Source organism: Hyla sarda, chromosome 10, assembly GCF_029499605.1.
Source record: "Hyla sarda isolate aHylSar1 chromosome 10, aHylSar1.hap1, whole genome shotgun sequence".
NCBI lineage: Eukaryota > Metazoa > Chordata > Amphibia > Anura > Hylidae > Hyla > Hyla sarda.
The window spans coordinates 16,523,162-16,536,187 of NC_079198.1; the positions used below are offsets into that span (position 1 = coordinate 16,523,162).

The window sequence follows — 13,026 nt, forward strand, 5'->3', positions numbered from 1 at the left end:
TCCCTATGCCCGGGCTGCAAAAGGTAAACAAAAAACTTTAACTCACCTTCCCCGTAGGTCCGGACCAGCTTCCTGGGGACGGGAAAATCGGAGAGCTGTCAGCCTATCACCGGCCGCAGCAATGTTCTACCACGGACGTTGATGGGTTGAGCCCACTCTGGTGTAAGAAGCCGACTTCTTACATGACAGTCCAAATGAAAGGTTTTGTTTGCCTTTTGCAGCCTGGGCATAGGGATACAGCGTACAGTATAGAGAGTCAGTGCCGGCGGCCGCAACAAACAGGAGGACGAGGAGGGCAGCGCTTGCGGGTGATATGTGAGTATTTAACCCGATGGGGACAGTGCACGCTGGGCTGATAATTTTTTTTGTTTTTGGCAGCGGGGGAATACCGTTATATACCGTGGAACCGCCATTAGTTACAAAAATAGTGATACACATATTTGGTCATACCGCCCAGCCCTAGGAGATACTTGCACTTTATTTTTTCCATTGTAAAGCCAGTATGCTCAAGCATAACTACAAATTAAACCCATCGTTTTCACATAATTCCTTTTAAATTATAGCGGTCAGTGTCCGCCTCTAGACCTTGAACGTGTTTTTTAAACCTTTTTCATTTAATGGGAGTTATAGTGGATTAGGAAATATTACATCTTTAAAAAAAAAAAAACTATGGGGGAGATTTATCAAAACCTGTCCAGAGGAAAAGTTGCTGAGTTGCTCATAGCAACCAATCAGATCGCTTCTTTCAGTTTTGAAAAGGCCTTTAAAAAAAATGAAAGAAGTGATCTGATTGGTTGCTATGGGCAACTCAGCAACTTTCCTCTGGACAGGATAAATCTTCCCCAGTGTCTCCATTGTCAGCAGGTTGTGTTAGGTTGCAGCTCAATGAAAGTTTACAGAGCTGAGCTGCCAGATCTCATACAACTTGTGGACAGGAGTAGCATTTTTTTTTTTTTTTTTAAAGGATGCAGCCATGTTTTAATATGATATATAAATATATATCTCTCCACGCACAACTCATTGTTCTTTTATAAAGATAGTGTTCTGTTTTTTTTTGGATGGATTACCTTCTGGTAGGTGCTTCTAGCAAGTATACAATATTAAATATCCGTAACCTATTTGTAGGTTATTGCTCTCCCTTGCATATGAAGTGCTCCTCCTAGATGTATCATGTATATGTCATGGTATTATGTTGCTCTGCTCTTCAGTCGACTTTCTCTAAAATTTAACTTCCAGGTTTACTGAGAAAAGGTTGGTGCTTAAGAGAGAAAATCTCTCTGTTAAAGACATGATCATGAGCTCTACCCTTCAAAAACACAAGCGTACCATAAAAAGGTAAATGTATGCCTTCTACCAGTGAGAGACAGTTGAGGCAGATAGTATTCCTTAGAGACCACATACAACATGACCATCAGTATCTCTCCTCTTCCTCTCTGCATGCAGATTCAGGACCCACATGCTGGATTGTATAGATATGTTCATATTTTACCTGGATTGATAGTTGTAATGTTACTACTAGTCTACGCTCAGTTCACATAGCAGGAGTTACCAAACCTTACCTTTCTTTACCACTTAGAGCCCGTTCATTTCAGATAGTGGGCTAGTTCAATTTCATATCTTCGAACTGTTCAACCATTTCATTGAATTATTTGCCTGCTTTTTAGTCCTCACAAAATAGCTAGACTGTTGTCCACTTGCTGCAGATACCAGAACTAAAAGGTCCCAATGCATCTTGTCATTATATGAAAGGTGTCTATTAAATTGTTAGCATGACCATGATAACATTCCAAACAGAAAATCAGAGATGGCATCTCCGTGGGCTCAGCTGTTAAACCAGACAAGGCCTTGGATAAGAATGGTGCTATTTCTGTAAATGTTCTGCCAACTACAGCCTTTTTCACTTTGTTTCCAATGAAATGTACGCATATTTGAGCCAGCTAAATAGCAACTTCAGTCAGAAATTAACACTTAAAAGCTGATCCTTCTGGGCCAGACTGCGGCTTGACCGCCTGCAGATGATCTCTTTTGACAGAGGGGAAAAAGCTCTGCTTTGCATAAAGCTCAGACTACTTGCATTTAGTGGGTATCTTATGGTTATTTTATACCATAGATTGATTGATTCAATAGTTGCCTACATTTACAAAGCACTGCCATAGAATTTAATGAGATTATAGATTCTATTTAAATTCAGTTATCAGGCCAGTATTTAATTGGGCTTTTAAAGGTGACTGACCTGCAAACAAAAAAATGTATTTTAATATTAGTTGATCCAGCTATCATGTCACTTGTGACTGAAGTTGCTTTTTAAGGGGGACTCTACATGCAGCAGATTTGTTCAATTCATCTGAGTTGGGCATTTGCAGGGTTTTCTGCAAACTATTTCGATTAATAGGACAGTCATAAGAATATCTGCAACAACTCTGCTGGGTATGAATTCAAGGGCTCATGCACACTACGAATATTCCTGGCTCCACTCTGTCCCTATTGATGGCAATGCACTTAGGGTGGAGTTCCAACAAAAGAATGAACATTTTAATTATTTTGGTGAAGTCCAGAATTGGAAATTGTTCAGTTTGTATAGAGCAGCAGTATCCCATTGAAGACAATGAGAGATTGCTGCATAGAATCTTAGTCCAGAATGTCTCCGGATAAAAATTCAGTAGTGTGCATGGGTCCTAAGTGTACAGGCACATATAGTTTTACCACATGGGCTAAATAAGTTAGTGGGGGTTGGTGCTGTCTTGAAAACTTAAATGAACAGCCAGCATGGTATTTTTCCATTCCATACAAAATGATGTACAACTGTCTTTTTTTTGTACTTATGGAGGCATCCTTTAGTTAGTTCTAAGGGATTCCTCTTCTTTCTGTATAATGAACACACAAGCCTTCTTTTAAGATGCACCTTTTATCTTCTGGGATCTGCTGCTCCAACAGTATCTTTTTTCAGTTTAGTCAGATATTTTCTGTTCCCTTTTTTTATAAAGGAAAAAATTTATATTGTGTAAATAGACTTTACAAAAGCCACTTTTTTTTTGTCATGAAAGTGAATATCTTGCTACTTAGAAAAGAAATGTTCTTTTTATATTTGTCAAAAGCTCAACCTGTCTCTCTCGGTTCACAGTTAAGACCGCCAATGGAAAAAACCTTAAAAAGCTGCTCTGACAGCCTGGCTCTACAACTCAATGGTAAACATGGGAGCAAAAATACAAGCTTGTGTTGTTTCTGCTTCCGTCTGCGCTGTAATATACAAGCTGCTCCACTCATCCGATACTGTAACTGTCTCGTTATGGACATTCAGTCACTTGGTTCAGGAGTCCTAAACTTGACTGGTGTGGGTTTTCTTTCAATTCTGATGTTGTATATAATAAAGATGATTTTATTTTTATTTTTTTCTTAACAGTACAAAGGAAAGTTCAGATATTCATGGATATAACTAAAAGAATGGTATATGACTGCTCTATATAAGAGCTTAGAATAAAACTTATACTGGTGACTGTTTCTCAAATACTACAATGAAGATTTAACAAAAACCTGTGTAGAGAGTAGGGATCGACCGATATTGATTTATTTTTTATTTTTAAGGCCGATGCCAAAAATCTGTGAACTGATAATTTATACCGATATTCCGGGCGCTTTAAATCTATGAACTGCAGCGGCTTTTGCAGGGCCAGAGACCGCCACTGCCGCCACCCGCTTCTCCCTCACCAAAAACCCCCACCTGTCCTCTGGCCAGAGACAGCCGCCGCCCGCTGCCGGTCGCGAGTCCAACCACCGCCACTGCCCCATCGCCTCCCCAATCCCCGGTTTCATAATTACCTGTTCCCAAGGTACGTGCTACTTCTGGCTCAGGCAGCGTCCTGAGCTGTCACTGTGCGCACTGACGGTGATGTCGCGTTGAGGAAGTCACTCGTCATTGCGCACAGCAATAGCGCAGGACGCTGCAGGAGCCAGAAGTAGCGCGTGCCCCGGGAACAAGTAATTCTAAAACCGGGGATGGGGGAGGCAATGGGGCATTATCGGTAAGGTAATTGCCGTTACCGATAATGTCCAAAATCGTGACTATCTGTCGATCCCTAGTAGAGAGTGGGGGCTGTTGCCCGTAACAACCAATCAGATTGCTTGTTTCATTTTTAAAAAGGACTCTGAAAAATGAAAGCCACAATCTGGTTGTACTTTCTCTACACAGGTTTTGATAAATCATCACCTATATATTTAAAGGAGTTTTACTTCCATAGACATCTATGATATTAAAGGACAAGTATCATGTAAAAAAAAAAAAACTTTCTGAAAGATAGGGGATAAGGTTTTTTTTTTTTTTTAGATTTGGGAAGGGGGTGGTCCGAGCGCTGGGGCCCCCCCAATCTCCTTTTTAGAGCCCCTGCCCTCCTATACAGCGGCATGTCATCCCGCCCGAAGCCTTCGGCTCTCCCATAGAACTATGTAGAGGGGACGCGGCTGCTGGTATAGGGGCTCTAAACAGGAAATCGTGGGGTACCCCATGCAGTCTAAAACTTATCCCCTATCCTTTTAGAAAGTTTTTTTTTTTTTGGTGATACTTGCCTTTAAGGGCCCACCCATCTTATTAGAAATGGAACCCCTGATATTAAGTTAGGCAGCTTAGACATTCAGGTGGATACGAAAAAGAGACATTTGAGTAACGTTGACTCTATAGTCATTGGATAAGGCTCAATGCTGCCATCTGTATCTTGACTGACAGCTTGTGCACTTCAGATATAATCATCTGTTGATAAATGGAAACCGACCACTTGCTGCTGTTTACTGGTCTATCATTGTTCCTGTTCAGTATTTTCCGTGCATAATGGTGATGTTTTTAAACTAAACAGCCTATGGGTCCTTCCACAGTATGTTAACCTGTTAAGGTTATTTGGATGTGAATCCAGACCTGTCATACAGCAGATAGTCTGCGTGTGTCCAGAAAGCAACAGATGCTACATTTTATATTTGTGTGACTATATAGCCAATGCTAGTCAAGTCTAGAGCTTTATTTTAAAAGTGATATTTAGCAGTTGAGTAATTATTTCTTCGAAACTTCGTTTTACTTCATCCATCTTAATGTTTAAAAACTCAAATTAAAATAAACGAATGGGTAGACATCTGATTCAATTTTGTAATTCACTAAAAATAATCCATTTTTGGTAACTTTTTTTTTAATTCCTGACTAGACCATGTGGGACCCTCTTCAAATCACTGCAATGGGCCAGGCTTTTAAAAAGTGTTGTAGAAAAACATGTCAGCTTTCTTCTAAAATAGAGCCACTTCTTGTGTGATGTTGCAGACTACTACTATAGGCTACGTTCACACTATAGAAAAAGCTCCGTTACAAATGGACATTATGGCTCCTTTATTAAGAAACCTGAAGACATGAGATGTGGATTACAAAAGCTAAGGGGCAGTCTTGTCTGCCCTCACTTGCACTATAGCATCTTCTGTCTGAAATCTAACCTTTATGGATGTCACCAGTGTAAATTTAGAGACAATAAAAAATGTTAAGGCATCAATTTTCTTAAGGTGCTATAGTTTGGATTGTCTCATTTGCAATAATTTTTCTTTACTCGCCAATGTATATGGTAATTAAATGAAAACTTAGTGTATGGTACATTTAAAAAAAAAAGCACAAAGTTTTATTATCTGTTGTCAATGTTTGTTTCATGTACCTGTAAAAAGTCAGATTTCGTCATCACAGACAGGCAAGTCCTTTCATTGCTCCCCAAGGGGAATTTTGTATTTGATATCCATTCAATTGGTTACTTAATATTACAAACGTTATTCCACATTCTGCTTCTGAACTCCTTTTATATGCAAAAAGCTAAACCGACTGTATGAACTTTATAGTTCAGATGTAGCAGACGTTATCCTGAGTATGTTTGCCTGTTGGTGGTGGCACATCTGATTTGCACAAATGGGAAATGAGAATGTTGATGATAATGTGAAGAAAGTGTTATACACAATTAAAACAATTGTTTTCTATGTGACCATGTATTACAGGACAGAAATAAGATCTGTCTCACTGCCTGTTTGTAAGGCTACTAGACATCAGTTATAAAGTCCAAATCGACCATATGAATGTATCAGAATGTGTGAAAACAGTATAAAGATGTAAAAAAGGACATTACTGTGACAGCTTTGGAAGGATCAGTACTGGTTTATGGCCTTACTGTGATTATTTGAATGCTTTCCACATCTGTGTGGAGACAAATGGTTCTATTGTTATGCAGACATAATGGCGTTCCAAGCTATACCATACAGTTTCCATTCCTATTAAGTGCTTTGTATTCTCTTCAGCCTTGTCACCACTATGATGCATCCCTCGAAATATCTTGTCAGTCCATGGACTCAGTACTTGTTCAGTCAGTTTTCCTAGCCTTAGCCACTTATTTTTCACTTGCAAGGGGCATTAACATTATGTTTGTGCCATCCGTGCAGTCCCGGAGTCTACATCCATGCATTAGTTATTTTGTTAGCTTTGCACCAATTAATTTGAGGGATAGAATCTTCCCTCAGCTAGAGTAGCTCCGTCATCCTTCTCCCCTATCACTGATCTTTACACTTTGGGGAAATGTTTTTATGTACTACCACCACCACCACCAACAACAACAAAAAATGTTCTATTTTGCACTCTTGATTAAATACTTCTACAGGTTGACTGACCTTCAACAAGAACAGAAAAAAAATAAAGCGGAAAAATCACTTAAGCGTATGTAACAAGCCACATATTTGTTCTCCTATTAAAGTGATATAAGTTTTGGTTGTACGTCCTCCATTCCCAGTTTTTTTTACTCATTAATGCTAAAAATCCAGTAAAAGCTGCGTAGATTTTAAGGAGCCATTTGACATTGCAACCGTTCAAAATCCGAGCTCAGACTTTCTGTGCTATGACCATTAAGTGAAAATATGGGGTGTTGTGAAGACATTCCTGACTTGAAGTCTGTAACATTTATAAAAGCCTCTTGTAAATTTCGATGTTGGCTGCAAACTGGTAATTCCAATGTGCTCTTTTTAGTTCTTTAGATCTGTTATAGCTTTGCTGGTCCTTCATATCTTGAGGGGTATACTTATTTATTTATTTTTTTTATGGGAAAAGTTGCATGATCTTGTATGGTTTTTTAAAGTATTTTTTTTAAACCATTTTTAATGGTTTCTGTTTGTTTTTTCCCCACCCCCCCTCTCTTTCCCTTTACCTACCACAATTTTCCAGGAATCAGATTGCGTGTTCGAGCAGAGTACTGCCACCATGACACGATTCTTAACGAAAACGTACTGTCTATAAAGCAGGATCCATTGGAGAAGCAGTTTGATCTTTTTAGCCAGTCCAACACTGTGCTGAAATCCAGAGACCTTGGCTCCATTATCTGTGATATTAAGTTCTCTGAATTGTCTTACCTGGATGCCTTCTGGACGGACTACATGAATGGCTCCCTGCTGGAAGCTTTGAAAGGTGTTTTCATCACAGACTCTCTGAAGGAAGCTGTAGGACAAGAGTCCATTCAGCTTCTTGTTAATGTAGATGAAGATGATTATGAAGAAGGTCGGAGATTGTTGCTGGAGAATTGTCCCCAGAGGTCAGATTGAATTCCTCTAATGTAGGACCTGCAACATGTTCTCATCTGAGTTGAGAAGTAATTTACTGTGTTAAGTGCCTGCTGGTCATCAGGAATACAAAGTATATATAAACTGTTTTGGCTACTCCTCACTTGTCAGTCCTACATTTCTAAAGAGTAGTTTGCTACTTGAAGAGTTATGAGGGGTTGTTTTCTAAGGTGTTGTGAATTGGCAAAAAGCTCCAAAGCAGAGACTGATATACACACGGTCCATTCCTGTGCAAAAAAACAGGTCTGTTGCCATGGGATGTCATAGGAAATGAAGCCAGCAGAGTGCTATCCAGGGAGCATGAAGAAATGTCAGAAATAATTTATTACAGTGGGCATAATGGACTATTGTTCTTGTTTTGAAGAGCTTATTGCATTTTCACATTCCAAAGTATGCAGGCAGTCTAACATAGATGGTACTGTCTGTGTATTTTTTATTTTTTTTTGTCATTTCTCTAGACAAAGGGAAAGATATAATTTTTTTTTTTTATATGTACACACAGTGTAAGCAAAAAATTTGCCACGTTAATTTGTATAAAAAGATTAGTAGTTTGTGGCACTTGGTCTGTAAAGACGTCCTTTATTTATTTTCCCTTTTATTGGAAAGTTTATTTTGGAAGTCTAGAATTTATGGTAAGCAAAGAAATATTAAAGTAAAAATAATATATGTATAAATGAAACCATGAAAATAAAATATGGTAGAGAGACAGTGATATAGATTACTATTGGCAGCTCCACAATGAGGCACGGCCATTTTTAAAGTATACCTCTACCTCGTGGCTTTACTCCAGCTTCCTACTTGGACTGTAGCCACAATGTAAGGAATATGGTAACTGATGAGTGTTTGCCTATAGTAGGGTTCTGTTAGTGTACACAGCGAAGGGATACGTGTGTAGAGAACCAGTATTCAACCTTTCAGTTCTTACACCTCAGTGGGCATCATATGCCAACTGTCTAGTATCTTAATAGGGTTGAATTTACATTTAGTTTTTTTTACATTTTTATTTCAATTTCCTCTGATTTCTATAGACAACTTAACTTAGCGTTTGGGTTGCTACCTTGTGGTGCTGGTTAGTATTGACAAAATGATGCGCCAGTGGTTTCAAAGTACAATGCATAAGAGGGAGATGCAGACTGTTTGTTCCAGTTCACCCATTTGTTAAGGAGTGATATTTAGGAACCATATCCACCTGCACCAGGTATTATTTTGTTACCAAACGATGTCATCCCTTGGACTTGTATGAATTCATGTTTGTATTGGATCCCATCAAAAGGGATATTTTTACTATGTAAATAAGAAGCTTTCAGAGAAAGCTTTGTAAAAAATTAATTTTGTTACAAAAATATTTCTAAATGTCACTTGTAAAAAAAAAAAGTAATAAAGATGTGTTCAGTCTTGGCTGTTGTGTTACATCTTCCTGGAATATATATGTTAAAGGGGTGTTTGCAGAATTATTATTTTTTTATGTTGCAAGGGCTGTCATGACAATTAAAAAGAACATTGTTTCCTGCCTCACTTCTTCAGGGCTCTACCTAAAGTCTTCTGGTCTCCTGCTGAACGCTTATGCTGCTACTTCAAAGACAGACTGGTCTCACGAAGTGAAGGCCAGCTCAGCCAATCACCGACTGCTGCATAGTCTTGTTTCATTTGGTGATTGGGTTGAGCGAGGTAAGGGAGATAATTTTTAATGGTCATTGCAGCCCCAGCTATAAATAAAAAAATAAATATATGCAATTGCTGAAATGTGCTAGTTACCACAAATGTAGTACACATTAGGGCAGATTCATTATTACAAATGAATTGACATTCTTGCCTAATTTTCTGCAAAAGAAATTGAACCACATGCGTTTTAGGGTACAGTCCCATGTAGCATATGTACGCAGAATATTTTGCTGCGTATCTGCTGCTCCATATTTTCCCACCAATTGAAATCAATGGGTAACAAAATCAGCCGCAAAAAAAAAAAAAATGCAGCAAAATACGCGGGAATGTACCTGTGTCGTCTTCCCCTTGTATCTTCTTAAAGGGAACCTATAATCTGTTTTATGCTGCACACACCACAGGCAGCATAAAACTGCTGCAGGTAGAATGATGCCAGGACACTATGAATTACATAAATATGCTCCAGTGGGAAGCAGCTGTATTTTTAAACTGATTACTCTAAAACTAAACCGGGTTCAAAGGCGCGATCCACTCGGAGAAACATAACGAAAGCTGCTTTGCTAGTTCTTCACCTGCCAAACAAAGGAATTATTTGAGTGGATCACGCCTTTGACACCCCGGTTTTGTTTTTCCTTCCATTGCCACACTTTATACATTGGTCTGCAGTCTCTGCAGCACCGACCCCTGGCAGCACCACCAGTTATTTCTCATGCTACTACAGTGTTTCCCCGAAAATACACCCTACCCCGAAAATAAGCCCTAGCTGGATTATCTGGGTGGGCTGCAATATAAGCCCTACCCCGAAAATGAGACCTAGACCAGTGGTCTCCAACCTGCGGACCTCCAGATGTTGCAAATGTTTTCAACATCTGGAGGTCCGCAGGTTGAAGACCACTGACCTAGACAATGCCCGGCCTGCAAATATTAAAAAAACAAACTTTAACTTACCTTCGTCCTCCATTCCCCCGTTGCTAAGGAACCGGCCTCACTGTCCTCTGCTGTTATCGCTGTGGTCCTGTGGATGGGAACGTCACAGAGCCTTCAGCCTATCACCGACCGCAGCGATGTCCCGCCTCGGCCGATGATAAGCTCAGCCGACTAATGTAAGAAGCCGGCCGACTCCTTACATGACAGTTGGCTCAGCCTATCATCAGCCGAGGCGGGACATTGCGGCGGCCGGTGATAGGCTGAAGGCTCTGTGACGTCCCAACACCAGGAAGCAGCAAGAACAGCGGAGGGACCATGAGGTCGGTGCCTTAGCAACGGGGGAACGGAGGACGAAGGTAAGTTAAAGTTTGTTTTTTAATATTTGCAGCCCGGGCATAGGAATACAAAGCGCAGCGGCTGATAATTATTTGGCAGGGTGGGGAGAGAAGCTGCGCTTGCGGGTGAAAAACAATTAGTACCCCGGGGGGCAGCGCTGGGCTGATAAACCGGCGGGGGGGGGGGGGGGGGGGAGAGACGGGGGGGCAGAGCTGCGCCCATCACATGACAATGGGGGGGGGGGGGGGTAAATACCGTGGAACCGCCATGTTGTTCAGTGTACATACGGTAGCATAAATAAGCCCTAGTGTTTTTTTTTTGTGACTAAAATTAATTTTCGGAGAAACACGGTATAAAGTGTCTTCCAACACAGCAACTCCAGGGGAGCAGTTTTCAAAAAGAACCTTACACGCCGATGCTTTTTATAGAATGATACTACTCATTGGAAAGCTCTGCCCTTTTTTTTTTCTGTTCAGATATGCGAATGTGTCAGAGTAATTCATGGTGTCCCAGCATTGCGCTGCTTACACCATTTATATTCTGCCTGTTGTTTGGGAAGCATAAAACTGATGACAGGTTCCCTTTAAGGGACATTGTATCCATAAAAGGGTGCTTGGCCTAAAATTCAACTTTGCTCTGGAGCCCTGTCATATTTCAGGGAAGTAGTTTAGGGCCACATATGGGGTATTTCTGTACTCGGGAGAAATTGCATTACAAATTTTCTCCTTTTACCCCCTATGAAAATGTAAAGTTGGGGTCTACACCAGCATGTTAGTGTAAAAAATGTAAAAAAAAAAAAAATGTTACACTAACATGCTGGTGTAGACCATACTTTTAATTTTCACAAGCGGTAAAAGGGATAAAAAAACAAAATGTGTAACACCATTTCTCCTGAGTACAGAAATACCCCATATGTGGGCGTAAAATGCTCTGTGGGCGCACAACAAGGCTCAGGAGTGAGCGGGCACTATGTACATTTGATGTCTAAATTGGTGATTTGCACAGGGGTGGCTGATTTTACAGCGGTTCTGACAAATGCAAAACAATAAATACCCACATGTGACCCCATTTTGGAAACTAGACCCCTCACGGAACGTAACAAGGGGTATAGTGAGCCTTAACACTCCACAGGTGTTTGACAAATTTTCGTTAAAATTGCATGTGAAAATGAGAAAAAACAAATTTCACTAAAAGGCTGGTGTTACCCAAAATTTTTCATTTTCACAAGGGAGAATAGGAAACAGCCCCCCAAAATTTGTAACCCCATTTCTTCTAAGAATATACCCCATAAGTGGATGTAAAGTGCTCTGCGGGCGCACTACAATGCTCAGAAGAGAAGGCGCGCCATTGGGATTTTGAAGCGAGAATGTGTCAGAATTTGAAGGCCATGCCCCCATAGTGCCAGAATAGTAAAGCACCCCCCCATGTGACCCCATTTTGGAATCTACACCCCTCACAGAATTTAATAAGGGGTACAGTTGAGCCTTTACACGCCACAGGTGTCGGACAGATTTTTGGAACAGTGGTCTGTGAAAATGAAACCTTTCATTTGCACAGCTCACTGTTCCAAAGATCTGTCAAATGCCAGTGGGGTGTAAATGCTCACTGCACCACTTATTAAATTCAGTGAGGGGTGTAGTTTCCAAAATGGGGTCACATGGGGGGGGTCCACTGTTCTGCACCACGGGGGGTTTTGTAAACGCACATGGCCCCCGACTTCTATTCCAATCAAATTCTCTCTCTCCAAAAGTTCAATGGCACTCCTCTTCTGAGCGTTGTAGTTCGCCCGCAGAGCACTTTATATCCACATATGAGGGATTTCTCTCCTTTTACCCCTTGTAAAAATTCAAAAACTGGGTCTACAAGAACATGCAAGTGTAATAAATGAGGATTTTGAATTTTCTCCTTCACTTTGCTGCTATTCCTGTGAAACACCTAAAGAGTTAACACACTTACTGAATGTCATTTTGTTTTTTTAAAGAATGAGAGGACTGGAAGAATGTGGTACAATGGGTGTAGCATAGCATGCAAACTACATGCCTTTTCTAGGTGAAAAGATGACTGAGAAAGTGAACTAATGCAACTTATCACACTAAATGGCAAGGGGCTGCCCTGCAACTGGCTAATTAAAAAAAATATAAAATGAAGGTAAAGCAGTGAAACAAAAATGAAAAATTTGGGACAATAAATGTTTTATTTTTTATAGGGTTGCCAGATTTTGGGGGGATTATGTTAATGACAGAAAGTTTAACAGCAGCAGCAGTAAAGACCACACAAGGTAGGCAATCTTTGTTCAAGAACTGGGGAAATCTTTAGTACCAGATCTATGCTTAAGACAATGCAGAGCCCAGGACAAACTTTGTAAATTATAATGTCCCAGTCAAATGACTAGCAAAGTGACAAGCCGATATATGGAGGGAAAAAAAGAGGTACAATGTAGTCCAACAATAAGGCAAATTGGGCAGAACACAATTGGATTGGAGGAGACCACAG

The 13,026-nt window shown here is 40.3% G+C and overlaps 2 protein-coding genes across 4 annotated transcripts in view; both read left to right on the forward strand.

Moving 5' to 3' along the window:
- Window positions 1-13,026, forward strand: part of POU2F2 (POU class 2 homeobox 2) — a 216,477-nt gene that overhangs the window by 18,552 nt on the left and 184,899 nt on the right. For all 3 annotated transcript variants that reach the window (XM_056542917.1, XM_056542918.1, XM_056542919.1), the window contains exon 5: window positions 12,740-12,811. In XM_056542917.1, the coding sequence (XP_056398892.1) occupies window positions 12,740-12,811 (72 nt within the window). The remainder of the gene's footprint in view (window positions 1-12,739; window positions 12,812-13,026) is intronic.
- Window positions 3,950-9,006, forward strand: LOC130293803 (death effector domain-containing protein-like). The gene is made up of 2 exons (XM_056542936.1): window positions 3,950-6,715; window positions 7,217-9,006. The coding sequence occupies exons 1-2, from the start codon at window positions 6,586-6,588 to the stop codon at window positions 7,588-7,590; spliced, it is 504 nt and encodes a 167-aa protein (XP_056398911.1). The 5' UTR covers window positions 3,950-6,585; the 3' UTR covers window positions 7,591-9,006.